At 59.0% G+C, this 17,531-nt stretch overlaps 1 protein-coding gene across 1 annotated transcript in view; it reads left to right on the forward strand.

Annotated features, from left to right (window-relative positions):
• DNAH1 (dynein axonemal heavy chain 1) overlaps positions 1-17,531 on the forward strand; it is an 80,385-nt gene that overhangs the window by 57,126 nt on the left and 5,728 nt on the right. Inside the window, exons 48-68 of the mRNA XM_007451889.1 lie at positions 912-950; positions 3,441-3,619; positions 4,622-4,852; positions 5,546-5,742; positions 6,179-6,314; positions 7,237-7,445; positions 7,677-7,848; positions 8,843-9,034; positions 9,435-9,545; positions 10,352-10,537; positions 10,975-11,166; positions 12,643-12,810; positions 12,900-13,091; positions 13,272-13,403; positions 13,879-14,004; positions 14,648-14,767; positions 14,890-15,039; positions 15,134-15,294; positions 16,130-16,355; positions 16,493-16,688; positions 17,002-17,153. Of these exons, the coding sequence (XP_007451951.1) occupies positions 912-950; positions 3,441-3,619; positions 4,622-4,852; positions 5,546-5,742; positions 6,179-6,314; positions 7,237-7,445; positions 7,677-7,848; positions 8,843-9,034; positions 9,435-9,545; positions 10,352-10,537; positions 10,975-11,166; positions 12,643-12,810; positions 12,900-13,091; positions 13,272-13,403; positions 13,879-14,004; positions 14,648-14,767; positions 14,890-15,039; positions 15,134-15,294; positions 16,130-16,355; positions 16,493-16,688; positions 17,002-17,153 (3,467 nt within the window). The remainder of the gene's footprint in view (positions 1-911; positions 951-3,440; positions 3,620-4,621; positions 4,853-5,545; positions 5,743-6,178; positions 6,315-7,236; positions 7,446-7,676; positions 7,849-8,842; positions 9,035-9,434; positions 9,546-10,351; positions 10,538-10,974; positions 11,167-12,642; positions 12,811-12,899; positions 13,092-13,271; positions 13,404-13,878; positions 14,005-14,647; positions 14,768-14,889; positions 15,040-15,133; positions 15,295-16,129; positions 16,356-16,492; positions 16,689-17,001; positions 17,154-17,531) is intronic.

Consider the following 17,531-nt stretch of genomic DNA (forward strand, 5'->3'; position numbering starts at 1 on the left):
ACCGCTGACATTAGCCCTGGCTTCACCCTTTACTCAGCTATGTTACCTTTGGCCAATTCATGAACCTCTCTGAGCCTCAGTTTCGTCATCTGAAATGGGTGATAATATCAGTGCCCAACACCCCGAGTTGTGAAGGTTAAATAAGACACTGCATGTAGAGCATCTAGCAAGAAGCCCGGCATGTGGTAATTGTGGAATATGTGATTTATACATATGTATACATGTATTTTCATCTGTATAAGTACACGCATATATGGTAGAAAGGCTAGTGAAAGGATGTTACTTTTGTAAATCAGGAAGTGCCACCAAGATAGAATGGGCAGGGGCTTCCCTGGTGGCGCAGTGCTTGAGAGTCCGCCTGCCGATGCAGGAGACGCGGGTTCGTGCCCCGTTTCGGGAGGATCCCACATGCCGCGGAGCGGCTGGGCCCGTGAGCCATGGCCGCTGGGCCTGCGCGTCCGGAGCCTGTGCTCCGCAAATGGGAGAGGCCACGACAGTGAGAGGCCCGCATAACGCAAGAAAAAAAAAAAAAAAAAAAGATAGAATGGGCAAAATGGCCCTGATCTTCCATGGAGCTTGAAGAAAAGTCTGTTCCAGGATGCAGTTTCCCCAACCAGTCCACTTCTTACAAAATGCACACTCTGACCTTTGAACTCCACTTGGCACTGTGCCAGGTGGTGGGTGATGGGAGTCAGGCCTTCCCTCCTCTGGCCTGGCCTGCCCTGCCCCCAGGGGCTATAGACCGGAACTTGCCCCCATGCCCAGCTTGGAGGTGGGGGCCATGTGGCTCTGAGGAGGGGGCTGATGGTCAGTGGCTGCTCTGGGGCTGCCCAGCTGAGCACAGCTGGTCAAGGTGGGCAGCAAGGGACCCACCTAACTCTGAGCCCCGTGTCTCTCCCTCAACCCTCTAGATGGACTCCTCGGAGAAAAGAGTTACCGGGAGCCCGTGCGTAAGTGCAGGCCTGGGCAGGGCCTGGGAAGGCCTGGATGGGGCAGGGGCACTGGTTCCAGGGGGAGCCCTGGACTCCAGTTGGATGTCGTTGAGGCCGGGTCCCAGGGGCCACAGTGAACCATCCTCAGGCTCCTGAGGGGACCTCGGGCCACTGCTAGAGCAAAGGTTGCCCAGCACCGACGGCCTGCATAGGCTCATTCACCGTTACATGGCCGGTCAGTCTTTCAGTGCCTGGGTGAGTGTCTGACCCATAGTAGAAGCAAGGTGAATGCAAGTTGAATGAATGAATAAGGAATCCAACAAAGTCCCACCCTGTGTGAAGAAGCAGAGGCTCTGAGGAGAGGGCATGAGCCTGGAGCCAGGAGCAACCTGAGTTCGTGTCAGGCGTCCCCCGTGTGGCAGCGGATCTGCTGCTCATTGTAGCAGGGTGACTGGCCGCTCCAGACCTCCTCAGGCCTCCGTATCCACTGCTGACCTGCACCCAGGCCTCCCTGGGCCCTGTCTTCTCTCCTGTTCCTGGGAACAGATTCCCTGCTCCCGTGTGAGGCCAAGCCCTCCTCTTAGGCCTGAGTCCCATCCCCTATTGTCTGCTTGACAGCCACCGACATCAGTGTTCTCTTCTCCACTGGGCCATTCCATCAGCGAAGACACGCCCCGATTTCTCCCATCTTAAGAACAAAACACAAAACAAGCCCCTCTCTTGTCCCCTCCCTACCCCCTCCCCCAGCCTTGGCTCCATTTCTCTGTCACCTTGAGAGCAAAACGCTCCAAGAGCGTTTTCTCCTCCTGCGGGCACCAGCCCTCCCTCCCACTTTCTCTTGAGCCCCACCAGTCCCAGGAGAGGGCTCTTGTCACCAGCAGCCTCACGGCGTCCAGACCAAAGGTCAGCTGGGTCTTCACCTTTCCTGGGCTGTCAGCTGTCTGTGGGGGTCACCCCTCCTCCTCCCAGTCGCCTTCCAAGGTGGACGGGGGGCTTACTCTCAGCCTCTACTCCCTCTAAACATACTCTTCTGGGACATCATCATCCTGCCCTGGAGATAAACCCCTTAGTGTGGATGCCGCTGAGTCTGTGTGTTCAGTCCAGACCTCTTGCCTGAACCTTGGACCGATGTCTCCTCTTGAATGTCCCCTGGGCGTCTCAGGCTGAACATGTCCAAACCCGAGCCCCTGACCCACCAGCACCTGGCGCTCACTCATCTCAGCTGATGGCCACTCTGTCCTTCCACTCGCTCAGGACAAGGGCCTTGGCACCATCCGGACTCGCTTGCTCTCTTTATCTCTCTCTCAGGAGGTCCTGCTGCCTCTCGCTCCAGTACCCCCACTGAATTGCGCTGCTCAGCACCCCAGCCCTCACTCATAGGCCACTGCAGCAGCCCGCCACACACCGGTCTCCCTGATTCTGTCTTCACCCCCTGCATCTGTCTGTCTGGAGGTCTAGCCATCCTCCACTTGCAGCCAGAGGGACCCACTCAAATGCTGAATCAGATCACATTCCTCCTCTGCTCAACCATCTCATGCAGACTAGAGCCCAGGTCCTGGCAGTGGTGGGCACCCTTCGTCACTGTCTGCTCTCACTACCCCCTTGCTAAGTCCTTAACCCCCCCAGGCATGCCCGCCTCAGGGCCTTCGCCCTGGCCACGCCCTCTCTGGAACACTTTCTCCGGTTCTGAACCTGCTTGGCACCTCAAGGCTTCGGGTCTCTGCTCAAGTGCCCTCCTCCGCAAGGTCTCCCCAGCATTTATGTCAAATCCCCCAACTCTGGCTCTCCCCAAACCTCTCTCCACACATTTTCCATCCCCTGTTTACTGTCAGTCTGTCTCCCCCCAAAGAAAGTCAACTTGTTGGGGGTGAGGAGCGTGTCTGCTGGGGCCACCCTCTGTGTGCAGCACCTAGAACAGTCCCTGTGTTAATGGATGAGCCCGCTTTGGGGCTAGTGAGTCATCCTGCCCCTTCTTTGCTTTTTTCCCTCTTCCGGGGGCTCCCTCTGCCCCAAATTCCCACTGACAGAATTTTGGTTCCCAGCAAAGAATTGGATTGTTTTCAAAGCACAAGCAAATAGGTTATGTTAGTGGTGAAAATGCAAGGGGGTGATAAGCCCCCAAGGTCATGGCTGAGCCCCAGGCCTCCACGTCCACTGTGGTGCACTCCTGAACCCCGTGTGGGCCATGCAACCCTCCCCGTGCACAGCTCAGAGTGGCACGTTTCAGGTCTGGCCCCATTAGTGTTCTCAATTCCATGAATGTGTCCCAGTGCCCCAACATATGGACAGGCTATATCAGTGATAAGGATGTAAAAGGGGGGAGCTCCGGGTGAGAGATTCCTCACCCCATGGTGGGGGATACCAGGAAAACCTTGCTGGGAAGTAGCATCCAAGAGGGCTGCAGAGTGGACAGAATCCAAGCATGCAGGCTGGGGACAGGTGTGTGCAGAGAGCACAGCACCGGATCTGCAAGGGCTGTGACCCAGGGCCACTCTCCTGTTCCCACAGCCGGGGCCCCCAACATTTCCCACTTCACGGATCCCCTCGTGGAAGCCACCATCATGGTGTACTCCACAGTCACCTCCCAGCTGCTGCCCACCCCAGCCAAATCCCACTACACTTTCAACCTGAGGGATCTCTCCAAGGTCTTCCAGGGCATGCTCATGGCCGACCCGGCCAAGGTTGAGGTGAGGACCAGTGGGCCCCCTCCCCCGTGTCCGGCAGTGGAGTGCCCACACTGCCCTCACAGTCCTCCCTGGTTTTAGGCCTTCCTACCCAGATACTCCTCAGCCTTGATCTGGCCAGGCCCTCGGGCAGGGGGTGGAGCTGGGGACACGGCAACAGGTACCAAGGCCCCAGGAGCCCTGCCTTCATGCAGCTGAGTCCCATCTTGCAGGTGAAATCCACGCCTAGAATGCTGGCTGTGATGGGATCACACAGAAGCAGGAGCCAGGGCGTGGCAAGGGAGGGAGGGTTCCTGGTGGAAGCCCTGTGTGTGAGAAGATTGAGGGGAAGAGTGAATGGTACCAGGTGGAAGGAGCAGGAGTGCAGCAGGGAGCAGTGTCAGCTGTGCTGGGCAGGCTCTGGGGGCTGCAGGGGCAGAGAGTCCTGAAGGCGATGGGAGCTGGGGGGTGGGTAGAGGGCACATTTGCACTTTGGGATGGGGAATGGGTGCGTCAGTGTGTGGGCCCGGCGTCAAGGGCATAGTGTGAATAGGACAGATGCCAGCCCTGGCCCTGCCTAGCTATAGCCAAAGGAGTCGAGAGAAGAGCTCTGGGGCTTCCTGAGGGTGGTCCTGTCACCCAGGGAGAGGCAGGGAAGTCAGCATGGAGGTGGCAGCAGGATGGGGGTAGAGTCAGAGGGAGCTTTGGAGTCAAGTGAGTGGTTAGATGTGGGGTGTCAGGAAGGTATAAGGAGAATCGGGCATTCCTCTCGGGCTTGGGGTTTGGGGAGCTGTGGGGACCCTAAGAGGGGAAAAGCTAATTGAGCTGGGAGCCCCGCAGGCACAGCTGTGCCTGGAGCTGGGGGTGGAGAGGCCCAGGCGTCAGTGTGTGGACTCCACCCTCTGTGGAGGCAGCAGACACCCAGGGCCCTGGCAAGGTCTTGATGGGAGAGCCAGGCCCACGTGCTTCGAGAGGTGGCTGAGGGTGCGGGGCCGAGACCGGGCCCTGACACTGGGGCGGCCGCAGGACAAGGTGCAGCTGCTGCGCCTGTGGTACCACGAGAGCTGCCGTGTGTTCCGCGACCGCCTGGTGAACGAGGAGGACCGCAGCTGGTTTGACAAGCTCCTGGAGAGCTGCATGGAGCAGTGGGAGGTGGCCTTCGAAGAGGTCTGCCCCTTCCAGCCCATCCTTTACGGGGACTTCATGTCGCCAGGCTCCGGCATCAAGTCCTATGAGCTCATCACCAGCAAGAAGAAGGTGAAGGGGCCTGCTGGGCCCCGACCCCTGACCCCCGACCCCTGACCCCTGGGACCCCAGCCCTCTGCAGCCACTGCTAAGAGACCACCACGCTCTGACCAGAGGGTTGGACACTGGTCTGGAAGGCCAGCTCAGGGACTTCAGGCCAGAAGTTGCCTCTCTGAGTCCCACCTCCTCGCCTGTCAAATGGGCGCGGTAGGCCCCGCTTGGCCCTTCCCTGAGGACAAGCCTAAGGTTCAACTGAGACAGGCTCTGTAAGCAGGGACACGCTATGCCCATTTGAGGGACTAGTATCCCACCCACAGAGCCGCGGCAGGGCCCTGGGCACCGCGAGTCTTGAGTCAAGACCCCAGGGTGGCAGGATGAAGCTGGAGTGCGGGGGCCTCCTGTTGGTTTCTTCACACAGACCCTCTCCTAGCTCCCAGGAGCTCCCATGGGGCCCCAGGTCGGTACATCCTGTTGAGCCCTCGAGGCAGCAGGCAGGTCTCTGACCCGACCCTCAGGCCTTGGTGTGTCCAGCGGGTCAGGCCTCATCCAGGCAGACCTGGCATCTTAAGGCCAACATCCCTCTGCACAGAGGAGCAGGGCTGGCCGGGGGGATGGGGTGTTGTGCTCCCTTGTGGGGGGGCACGGTGCACGAGGACAGAGGGAGGACCCAGCTCTCCCCGTGCCCCCCTCACCCCCCACCGCCAGGTGATGCAGGTGATTGAGGAGTACATGGAGGACTACAACCAGATCAGCACAGCCAAGCTGAGGCTGGTCCTCTTCATGGACGCCGTGAGCCACGTCTGCCGCATCAGCCGCACCCTGCGCCAGGCGCTGGGCAACGCACTCCTGCTGGGCGTGGGCGGCAGCGGCCGCAGGTCCCTCACGAGACTGGCCTCGCACATGTGAGGGCCCCCAGGCGTGGTGGGCAGTGGGCGGCCGGTGGCAGACTCAGTTCCATTCGTGTTCTTCCACATGTTCTATGCTGAGGCAGATGCACCTGGCCCACGGGCTTCTAGACCTGGGAGAGTAACCTGGGGTCCAAGAAGAGACAGCAGCAGTGCCCTGTGATGCTGCAGGGACAGGGGAGGGGTAGCTGCAGGCATCCAGGAGAGATTCCTAGAGGAGGTGGCCATGGGCCTTCTCTTCTACTCAAGGCTGGGAGGATGGAAGGGAAGGGCATTCCAGGCCGAGGGAGCAGCCTCCGCAAATGTCTGGAGGCAAGAGAGCAGGTTCAGGGTTGGGGGAGTCAACAGGTCTGCCCAGGATGGGAGCAGATGGCTGGGGTGGGGCGCTTGGCCTCAAGCTCTGGTATGCCTCCACCCAACCACCTGTCTCCAGGGCCGAGTATGAGTGCTTCCAGATTGAGCTGTCCAAGAACTATGGCATGACCGAGTGGCGTGATGATGTCAAGAAGGTCTTGCTCAAGGCTGGCCTGCACAGCCTGCCCATCACCTTCCTGTTCTCAGATACCCAGGTGCCACCACACGGGCAGTGGGTGGGATCCAGGGTGGGCTGGATACAACCCACCCCCGTGTGGCATCCTGGAAGGTGGTCAGTCCTTCATGCCCACGTCACTGTCAGTTGGGGTGGATCTTGGGAGGAATGGCTGGGACCAGGGGGAGGGGGCCAAACCTAGCCTGTCAGGGCTGGTGGGGGGCATAGATCATTACTATGCCCCGAGGGTAAAGAAGGCCCCTGGCACCATGGCTGACCACAAGCAGCACCACACTCACTGGTAAACGGCTTCCTACCTCAAGGACCACAGGACTTGTGCCTGAGGTGCTGTGCCTATGGCCCCCTTCTTGGGGCTGCTCCGTCTGGAGCTCCCTAGATGAGGCCTCGCCCCAGGTCTGAGAGAAGGAGAGGTTGTGGGTCCAGGGCCTCAAGACAAACAAGGCAGTGCTTAAACCTGACTGGTGGTCGGGACTGGGCCGAAGCTGAAGCCCTGGAAGGCTCCCAGCCCTACTCCTATCCCCCCAGGCTCCCCTTACATAGTCAGGCAAGTGAGGGTGCCCTCTGGCACTGACTAGGCCCTGGCCATATGAGATGGGCAAGGACCCGTTTCTGCCTGTGGCCTGGTTTTCTCCTGTGAGTAAACTGAGACAGAGAGAGGCCTGGCAAGAGAGGAGGAAGACACCACATCTCCCACCCAGGACCCAGGGCCCTTCCACAGCCCAGCAGTGATGTTCAGAGTCTCTGCTGTAGGGCAGGCCGGGGTGTGGGTCCTGGACCACGACTTGTGAGGTCACTTGTGTGACCCTGGGCTTCTCTGAGCCTTAGTGGCATGGTCTGTGGAATGGGGCTCCTGTGAAGGTCCAGTGGGACCATGGTCATGGAGCCCAACACCCAGGGGCCATCATCAAGGCTCAGCTCCTCCATCCCCATCTTCCTCCCAGATCAAGAACGAGTCCTTCCTAGAGGACATTAACAATGTCCTGAACTCAGGCGACATTCCCAACCTCTACAACACAGATGAGCAGGACCAGATTGTCAATACCATGCGGCCCTATGTCCAGGAGCAGGGCCTGCAGCCCACCAAGACCAACCTCATGGCTGCCTACACCGGGCGTGTGCGCAGCAGCATCCACCTGGTGCTGTGCATGAGGTACAGGTGGCCACTGCAACCTCGCAGGGACAGTGGTTTTAGGTGGGGGAGCACCTGAGCCTGCCACAAGGGGAAGTGGCCTGGGCCTGGCCACCATGCCATTGGGTCCAGGCTGCTGTGCTGTTGTGTCCTGGCTGCCATGCCACAGGGCTGTGAAATGACCCTGGGTCCTGGGTTCCTGGGGGGTGTAAGTCGGTGTCTCAGGGCCTTATTTGGACCCCACCTCCCCAGCCCCATTGGAGAGGTCTTCCGAGCTCACCTAAGGCAGTTCCCCTCCCTGGTCAACTGCTGTACCATCGACTGGTTTAATGAGTGGCCGGCAGAAGCCCTGGAGTCTGTGGCCACCATGTTCCTGAGCGAGATCCCAGAGCTGGACGCCACCCCCAAAGTAATTGAAGGACTGGTAGGTATCTTGGTGAGAAGCAAGACCTTGAGGGGGACTGTGTAGGTTCAGGCTTGGGGTCACCAAGGCCTGGGTAAGAGTCCCAGGCCCACCACTGATGGGAAGCCTTTGGGCAGACAGCTTTACCTGTCTAAGCCTCAGTTTCCTCACCTGTATAATGGGAATGCCACAAGGTTGTCACTGTGACGCAGGAGGCTGGGCACAGTTACACAGTCACTGTTTATCTTATTCTCTGAGGGCTCCGTGGAAACTTTCTTTAAAGAGTTGCCTGATATAGGGACTTCCCTGGCAGTCCAGGGAAGATTTCACCTTCCACTGCAGGGGGTGAAGGTTCAATCCCTGGTCCAGGAGCTAAGATCCCACATGCCTTGGCGACAAAAAACCAAAACGTAAAACAGAAGCAATATTGTAACAAATTCAGTAAAGAGTTTTTTTTTTAAAAAATGGTCTACATTAACAAACAGAGAGCCCCCTGATACAACCCAGAGACTACAGATGGAGTGGGGGGTAGATTTGTCTGGTCCAGCCTGAGAGAGTGATGGTCACCTGGGGGCCAAGAGCTAGGGTGAGCCCATTTCTGCCCAGCTGTGCTGAGGCCTTGGGCCCTCCCTCCCCACATCTATAGCCTCCGAGAGGGGCCCCACCTTAGGGCTTTCTGAGAGAGGCAGGTCATAGGGTCTGTGATAAGAGCACTGGGCCAAGAGCTGGGACACACCTGGGTCCAAGTTCAAAGTGAACTCTGCCCTTGACAACTGTGTGAACTTGAAAAAGCCCCTTGATTTCTCTGGGTCGTGGGATTTTTCGTTCTGCAGAATAGGTGACCTTTACCTGGAGGTCTTGAGGATCATAGGAGAGAGTGAGTGTGAGGGCCATTGAGGTTCCCGCATGTGGCTCCCTCCCCAGAACCAGGCTTCAGTGGCTTCAAGGGCACCCTGGTGCCCCATCTTTGCTGGGGGCTCTACAAGCCTGGCATCAGTGGTCTGCTCCCTCACAGATTCAGGTTTGCGTGTATATCCACCAGTCGGTGGCCAAGAAGTGTGTTGAGTATCTGGCCGAGCTGGCCCGCCACAACTATGTGACCCCCAAGAGCTACCTGGAGCTGCTCAATATTTTCTCCATCCTCATCGGGCAGAAGAAACAGGAGCTGAAAACCGCTAAGGACCGCATGAAGAGTGGCCTCGACAAGGTGGGCCGGGGTGGGGCCTTGTGGGCAACGTCTAGCTGCCCGTGGTTCTGCCCATGCAGTCTCAGTCCTGACCCCGGAGGCCCAGCCTGGCCTTTCAATTGGCAGCCCACAGTGTTTAAATGGGTGGCTTCCTCCCTCACCAAAAGAGCAAAAGCTGCTGGCCAAGGGCAAGGCCAAAGCAGGTCACCCCAAATACTTTTAGGGGACTGCTCCCTTCCTCTGGGGTCCACTGGACAACCTGGGGGCCACTGAAGCTGCTGGCCACAGCCTCTCACTCGTGAATGAGGGCGGCCCTGCAAGGACCTCTCCCCTGCCCCCTCCAGGCCTAACTCACTCTCTGGTCCCCATCACACCGTCACAGCAGATTTCCTCTCTGTGCCCCCCGCCTCCCACCCCGCAGCTGCTGCGCACTTCGGAGGACGTGGCCAAGATGCAGGAAGAGCTGGAGATTATGCGCCCCCTGCTGGAGGAGGCTGCCAAGGAGACCACGCTCACCATGGAGCAGATCAAGGTTGGGGGTGCTCCTGGCCCCTTCCCTGACGGCTGACCAAGTCTGAGGATGTTCGGCATCCCCATGCAACCACAAGATCCCTAGCTGCCCGGCCTCACAGGTTGCTTAGCCTCTTGGTGCCCAGTTCCCTCATTCACTCATGTGTTCATTCAACAAATGCTTGCTCAGAACCTATTCTATGCCAAGCGCTGCACTGGGCAGAGGATGTGGTGATGAGCAAGACAGACAAATCCAAACCCAATAATCACAACACGGGCTGAGCAGCAGGGCAGCCACAGGTAGCGGTGCAGAGTCTGCCTGAGTCTCCCTCTAAGATCCTCTGAGTCTACAAGAGGGCCCACATTTGAGGGCCGGTCCTTACAGCAGCCTCCGCAGGCTTGCATATTCATGATGGCAGCTTTCTGGCAGAAACAATCATGTCCTGCTCTACAAAGGCAGTGGTATTGAAATTTTCTCCAGCAGATGGAAAGAAAGTGACTTGTGGGAGGGGAGTGCCTTTCTCTGTTCTGCATGGAGGTGCCCTGTGGGTTTAGGGGGTCCTGCCCATGGGGTAGTTATGCTCAAGCATGTAAAGCCCTGAGCCCCATGCCAGCCCCACGATGAGCACTCAGGATTGGAAGGGGTTCCTAGCACTCCCAGGTCTCCGTGGGCTGTCACAGCTGAGAGAGTCCTTAGAGAATGGGGGCATCCCAACCCTCATTTCCTTCCACCTGGGGAGACTGAGACACAGAGTGGAGAAAGGGGAGGAGGGCACACCTGTCCCTGACACGGGCCATCACTGGGCCCTCCCTACTTCTGGTCCCTAGGTGGACACAACCATTGCTGAGGAGTCCCGGAATTCAGTGCAAGCAGAGGAGATCAAGGCCAATGAGAAGGCCAGGAAGGCACAAGGTATTGCTGACGATGCCCAGAAGGATCTGGATGAGGCTCTGCCCACCCTGGATGCAGCCCTGGCCAGTTTGCGCAACCTCAACAAGAATGATGTGACCGAGGTGGGTGGCTAGGCACCTCCCAGGCTTTTCTTGGCATCCTTCGTTGGAGCCCTCTTGGGTCCTGGCCCCTAGGCCCTCCCTCTACACATCCCTTGAGGGTCATATGTCAAGAGATGAGGGAAGAACTAGGGCTTGAATCCAGCTGCCTGCCCTTACCTCCTTGTATCAGCCCCCAGGGCCTGGGGAGGTGCATGAGGAGGGCTTTGGGCCTTGAGAAATGAGTGTACAGGACCTCGTGGCCAGGCCTGGGTATATGGGGGAGCAGTAGTTGCCATAGGCTAAGGCAGACCTTGGGGGATCCCCGGGTGTGCCCTTGGTCTGTAGTGGTAGGGACTTGGCTGGTGGGGCCCACCCTGTCTGGTGGCTGTCCCTGCCTGGAGGTACCGTACCACTCCGTGATGGACCTCCCCCTTCCCCACTCTTGGCCTGGCCCACAGGTGCGTGCCATGCAGCGGCCACCCCCAGGCGTGAAGCTGGTCATAGAAGCTGTGTGCATCATGAAGGGCATCAAGCCCAAGAAGGTCCCTGGAGAGAAGCCTGGCTCCAAGGTGGATGACTACTGGGAGCCAGGCAAGGGGCTGCTGCAAGACCCTGGCCGCTTCCTGGAGAGCCTCTTCAAGTTTGACAAGGTGAACATGCCAGGCACCGGGTCAGCTGGGAGTGAGTGAGGGCAGGACCCAACTGGGCAGAGAAGTGAGGAGAGGAACCGGCCCCTTCCCCGCCACCAGCGCTGGGGCCTCCATCCTATCTCACTCTGCCTGCAACACACACAGCCCTGTGGCCACAGAGCTGATGGGACCAGATCCTGGCACAGAGGAGCTCTCCAGCTGGTGGGGGAAACAGACGGACCAACCAACAGATGGGCGTTGAGGAAATCAGGACCTGGGAAGGCTCCTATGCCCATAGGACATCACCCACAGTCACTCCAAGGCTCCGCAGCCTGGAGATTCTCTCTCCTGCTCTTTTCTTCCTGAAACCGCCATGGTGCTGGCCAAGACCTTCCCTGGCTGCTCAATCATCGCCTCTCCCTCAGCCTCAACACCTGAGGTTTAGTGCCTGTCTGTCTCTGGATTTCTCTGCCTTCCTGTCTATCTGGGGTTCTCAGTATCCATGGGCATGCACTCTCATGGGGCTGCTTAGGGTTAGGTCAGCCTGGAGCCCGCAGCCCTCTTGGAGGGCCCCTTTCCAGCCCAGAAATTAGTCCCATGCGGGCCGCTCCCCACCTCCCCCACCATGTGTCAGTGTTGGAGCCCTGGGCACGTCCCAGACTGCACTGGGAGGGCAGAGACAATGGCCCATCTCAGTGACAGCTGGACTCTATGGGCTTCCCCATCCCTCTAACTGAGCCCAAATCAGGAGGCTCACGGCCAGCACTCAGGTTCCCCTGGTCCCAAGCTCTGACCTCTGGGAGCTCATGAACAATACAGATTCCTGGGCTCATCCTGAATTACAGAGCTGGATTCTCCCAGGGTAGGACAAGTGCTCCAAGAGTATGGTGAGCTCTCGGAGTGGGGATTATTACCTTTGAACGTGAGGCAGGTTGGGCGTCAGAACCACTCACTCGTCTCCACGTCGGCCAGGAAGGAGCCCTTGTCTCTAAATGGGTTTTAAATGGGGCCTGCATATTATCAGGTCTTCTTTTTTTAAATTTTTAATATTTATTTATTTATTTATTTAGGCTGCGCCAGGTCTTAGTTGCGGCACGTGGGACCTTCGTTGCAGCATGTGGGATCTTTTTAGTTGTGGCCTGTGGACTTCTTAGTTGCGGCATGCATGCGGGATCTGATTCCCTGACCAGGGATTAAACCCGGGCCCCCTGCATTGGGAGCGTGGAGTCTTACCCTCTGGACCACCAGGGAAGTCCCTGTATTATCATATCTTGAGGTTGTGTCATTTCTTGAGAAAGAAAGATCTCTGATCATATTATTTGAAATCCTAGAATACAGAAGGTCTTCTTCTGGCCAGCTTTTGTGGGTTGTGTCTATTCCCTAGGGAGGACACCTGTACTGAGGCCTACATGGGGCGTAGCGGCAGGAGCAGGACTGCAGAGCCTTCTCTGTCCTCCCTGGGAAGCAGCCCCCTGAGCCCATGGTTCCCATCCCCAGGACAACATTGGGGAGGCAGTGATCAAAGCCATCCAGCCATACATCGACAATGAAGAGTTCCAGCCGGCCGCCATCGCCAAGGTGTCCAAGGCCTGCACCTCCATATGCCAGTGGGTGCGCGCCATGCACAAGTACCACTTCGTGGCCAAGGCCGTGGAGCCCAAGCGGGTGAGGGCTGGGCAGACCTAGGGGGCAGGGGGGAGGGTGTGGGCTCCTCTGGGCACCAGGAAAGCTGGTCCTGCGCCCTCTGCCCGCAGCAAGCCCTGCGGGAGGCCCAGGATGACCTGGAGGTGACACGGAGTATCCTGGAGGAGGCGAAGCAGCGCCTGCACAAGGTGGAGGATGGCATTGCCACGATGCAGGCCAAGTACCGAGACTGCATTGCCAAGAAGGAGGAACTGGAGCTGAAGTGTGAGCAGTGCGAGCAGCGGCTGGGCCGTGCCGACAAGGTGTGCGGGCCTGTGGTGTGGCCTGCCCCCGACAGGCTGGAAGGGCCCGGGTGGTAGGGGGGGGTCCCAGGGTGGCTGTCCGCACCCCCCACACCGGCCACCTCGGGGACTGCTCCAGGCAGGGACACCCAGGCCCCTGGCCCAGCCTCCCAGAACCCACCCCATGGGCTGTCCTTGCAGCTCATCAACGGGCTGTCGGACGAGAGGGTGCGCTGGCAGGATACGGTGGAGAACCTGGAACACACGCTCGACAACATCTTCGGGGACGTGTTGGTGGCTGCAGGCTTTGTGGTCTACCTGGGCCCCTTCACGGTAAGGAGCCCCCGGCCCCGCCTTGAGGCCTCACCTCCATGAGGGGGGGCCTGAGGGGCGGCTCTTCTCTCACTCATTCAACAAGCACTTCTCAGGCACCCCGTCTGAGCCAGGTGCTGTTCCAGGCACTGGGGATATGGCAGCTCACAAAACAGCCAGAAAACCTGCTCTGGTGGGGCTGGCCTTCTAGAGGGAAGTGTGAGCTCACACTGCCGTGCTTGCTGTGTGCCTCTCATTCAATCCTCACAGCTGCCCTGATGGGTGGGCATTGTTGTTCTTATGCTGGTTTCACAGATAAGGGGCTGAGGATTGTGGAGGCCGAGGATGTTCCCCAAAGTGTGGCTAGAGCTCAGGCCTCCGTCTCCATGTCTGGGCTCTGACCTCTGCACAACTGCTGAGCGCTGAGGTGCAGGGGGAAGTGGGAGGGCATCGCGGCTGTCTCGGTGGGGTGGCCCTGAGTCTGGCATCTCCCCAGGGCCAGTACCGCACGGTGCTCTACGACAGCTGGGTCAAGCAGCTCACGACTCACCATGTCCCACACACCTCCGAGCCCACGCTAATCGGGACTCTGGGGAACCCCGTGAAGATCCGCTCGTGGCAGGTGCCCACCCCGGGGGGCTGGAGCAACTGGGCTGGGCCTGCAGTGTGGTCGGGCTGGGCCAGGAGCCTCCCGCCTCCCTCCCACCCTCTCTCCTGGGTCTGCTTAGAGATGCGTCTCCTGAGCCCGCCCGGGGCCAGTCAGAGGCTGGTGGGTAGGAGAGGAGAAAGCCGAGCGAGTGGTACCGATGCTGGCTAACTGTGGGCAGAGAGGTCAAGGGGTGCTTATGAGAGTGGGGGTGGGGTGGGAGAGCAGTGTCCAGAGTGAGGGTTATGAGGTCGTGTCCAAGCTAGACCCTGGAGGACAGGTAGAGTTGGCACAAGGAGAGAACCAAGAGGCTCAGGCAGAGGCTGAGCGTGAACACAGTCCCGGAGGGCTGATGGGCTTTACTGGCTCCGTGAAGATGGTCTGACTGAGCAAGGACTCAATAGGCAAGAGGAACAACGGGCCTAGCGAAGGAGGGTGTCGGGAGCCAGCCAATAGGAGGGAGACCAGTCCTGGGGGCTGAGACCTCAGGACTGCCCTTCACCCTCAAGAGGGTGCAGTGAGGAGAAGGGAAACACAGCCAAAGCACAAGGTTGGGAGTAGCTGATGTCCCAGCTGAGCCTGCTGTGTGAGACCCCCGACCCAGCCTAGTCCCCCACAGGTTGCTGGCCTCCCCAACGACACACTGTCAGTGGAGAATGGGGTCATCAACCAGTTCTCCCAGCGCTGGACCCACTTCATTGACCCTCAGAGCCAGGCTAACAAATGGATCAAGAACATGGTGAGCCCACCTACCGGGTGCCACCACCCCACCCAGCGGGGCTTAGCAGGTGCAGGGGGAGTAGCTGAGCCTCAGGCTGGTTCTCAGCCCCCGAGGCCCCCACCCGCCCCCTGTGCCCACAGGAGAAGGACAGCGGGCTGGATGTGTTCAAGCTGAGTGACCGCGACTTCCTGCGCAGCATGGAGAATGCCATCCGCTTTGGCAAGCCCTGCCTCCTAGAGAACGTGGGCGAGGAGCTGGATCCCGCCCTGGAGCCCGTGCTGCTCAAGCAGGTGGGCCTGCAGCAGTGGGAGTGGGGGCGGCCCCCTTCCCCTGCCTCACTGGTGAAGCCCAAGCCACCGCGCTTGCCCATCCCACCTGCCACAGACATACAAGCAGCAGGGGAACAAGGTGCTGAAGCTGGGAGACATGGTGATCCCCTACCACGAGGACTTCAGGATGTACATCACCACCAAGCTGCCCAACCCACACTACACGCCCGAGATCTCCACCAAGCTCACCCTCATCAACTTCACCCTGTCTCCCAGGTAAGCCCTTGGTCCCTGGGCCCCCCCAGCATCATCAGCTCTGCCTCAGCCTGCCTGGCTGCCTCCTCCCACCCCCAGGCAGAGACTCAGTGGATTTCCCGCTGAGGCCCCACCAGCTTCCTCCCAGGCACTCTGCATTTCAGGTCTTTCTAGCCCCTCCACCAACTCCCTTTATTTGCCACCGTTTCCACCTGAGAAACCCCACCCTCAGATCTTCCTGATCCCTGGTCAGGAACCCCTCCCCCAGCCTCCCTGGCCAGCACTAGCCCCACCTCATCCGGAAACCCTTTCCCCACAGCCCTTGCTGAGCCCTTGTGTACTCACCCCCAGAGCTGTCCTGGAGCCCTGTGGGGGGAATACTCTGGCTCCCTGCACCCAAGCCGTTTCCTGCCCTTGCTGCCCTAAGCCCAGGCACTATAGCTTTTGCTGACCACCCACAGAGAGTGCTAAGGCCTCCATGCCAGTGGCCACTATGAACCTCTCCACAGACAAGGGGGTGAAAACACCCTTAAGTCCTGTCCCTCCCCATCACCCGCAGCCACCTCCTGCTGAGAGGGAGTTTTTCAGACCCCAGAAACTCACGTGTTCAACTGCCTGGCCCCTGCTGGGATTCCAAGCTGCCACCTGAGGTCTCACTGAGAACTGGTCACTTTGAAGCCAGGCTCTACCTTAGCCCTGCAGCCTGAGACAGAGGCCAGGCCTCCCAGGCTGACACCAACAGGGATGCTAGGCTCTTTGGAGCCCCAGGAGCACAGGTACATAGGTCAGCAGGCTCAAGGCTGGTCCTCCAGGGCCCACCAGGTGTCACAGACATAATGTCCCCTGCCCCTGGCAGTGGCCTAGAGGACCAGCTGCTGGGCCAGGTAGTGGCTGAGGAGCGGCCTGACCTTGAGGAAGCCAAGAACCAGCTGATTGTCAATAATGCCAAGATGCGCCAGGAGCTGAAGGACATTGAAAACCAGATCCTGTACCGGCTCAGCTCCTCTGAGGGCAACCCTGTGGATGACATGGAGCTCATCAAGGTGCTAGAGGCTTCCAAGATGAAGGCTGCTGAGATCCAGGTCAGCAACTGCCGGCCCACCCCTGCCTGCCTCTCCCCACCTGCCCCAGGCCTGCCCCCTATCCCCACCCACCTCTGCCTGGTGCCCTTTGACAACCTACCTGGGCCTGGCCAGCACCCCCTGTACTGCACCCCCAGGCCAAGGTCAGGACTGCAGAGCAGACAGAGAAGGACATTGACCTCACGCGCATGGAGTACGTTCCTGTGGCCGTCCGCACCCAGATCCTCTTCTTCTGCGTGTCTGACTTGGCCAGCGTGGACCCCATGTACCAGTACTCCCTCGAGTGGTTTCTCAACATCTTCCTCTCAGGCATCGCCAACTCAGAGAGGGCAGGTAGCCCTGGCACAGATGCACATGTTGACACAAACACCAGGCTCTACCCTGGCACAGGTGTGACACACCTGGATGCATTTCCACAGCGGGCACGCACACGTAGACTCACACCCATGTCCACTCATACACATCCTCATCAGACTTACACTACATAAGAACACACGCCCCTCCCACCCTCCTCGGAGCAAATGCCCCAAGGGGGTGCCCAGACCGCCCCTTTGGCTACTGGGGAGATGGGCTGGGCTGGGCTGGGCCCCAGGGATCTTGCTTCCCTCCCTTCTCCCTGCACTGCCATCACCCCTCTGCCCTGCAGACAACCTAAAGAAGCGCATCGCCAACATCAACCGCTACCTGACCTACAACCTCTACAGCAGTGTCTGCCGTAGCCTCTTCGAGAGGCACAAGCTGATGTTCGCCTTCCTATTGTGTGCCCGCATCATGATGAACCAGGGCAAGATCGACCAGGTGTGTGATGGAGGGGCGGCCAGGTCCTTGCTTGAAAACAGCCAGGAGGCCCTGGGTTAACTATGGCCCAGCAGCTCCTGTGCACATGTCTTCTCAGAGCCTTGAGAGTGCTGGTGAGCACAGACATTGCTGAGTCTCCCGGCTCATGGTCTCATGAGCCCCAGGTATTTCGTGGTGCGTTGGAAAGCACTGAGAGTCACAGCCACCACTGCTTGAGCCCTCACTGTGTGCCGGGTGCTGGGATCACAGCTACCCTCTGACCTACCCCCACAAAACCCGTGGGAAGCAGAGTTCTGATTCTTCCTACTTTCCAAGTGAGGAAACAGAGGCTCAGAGGTCAAATCCTTTGCCTAAGGTCGCACAGCCAGGGAAAGGGAA

This window comes from Lipotes vexillifer, unplaced genomic scaffold (genome assembly GCF_000442215.2).
Source record: "Lipotes vexillifer unplaced genomic scaffold, Lipotes_vexillifer_v1.1 scaffold500, whole genome shotgun sequence".
In the NCBI taxonomy this organism is placed as follows: Eukaryota; Metazoa; Chordata; class Mammalia; order Artiodactyla; family Lipotidae; genus Lipotes; species Lipotes vexillifer.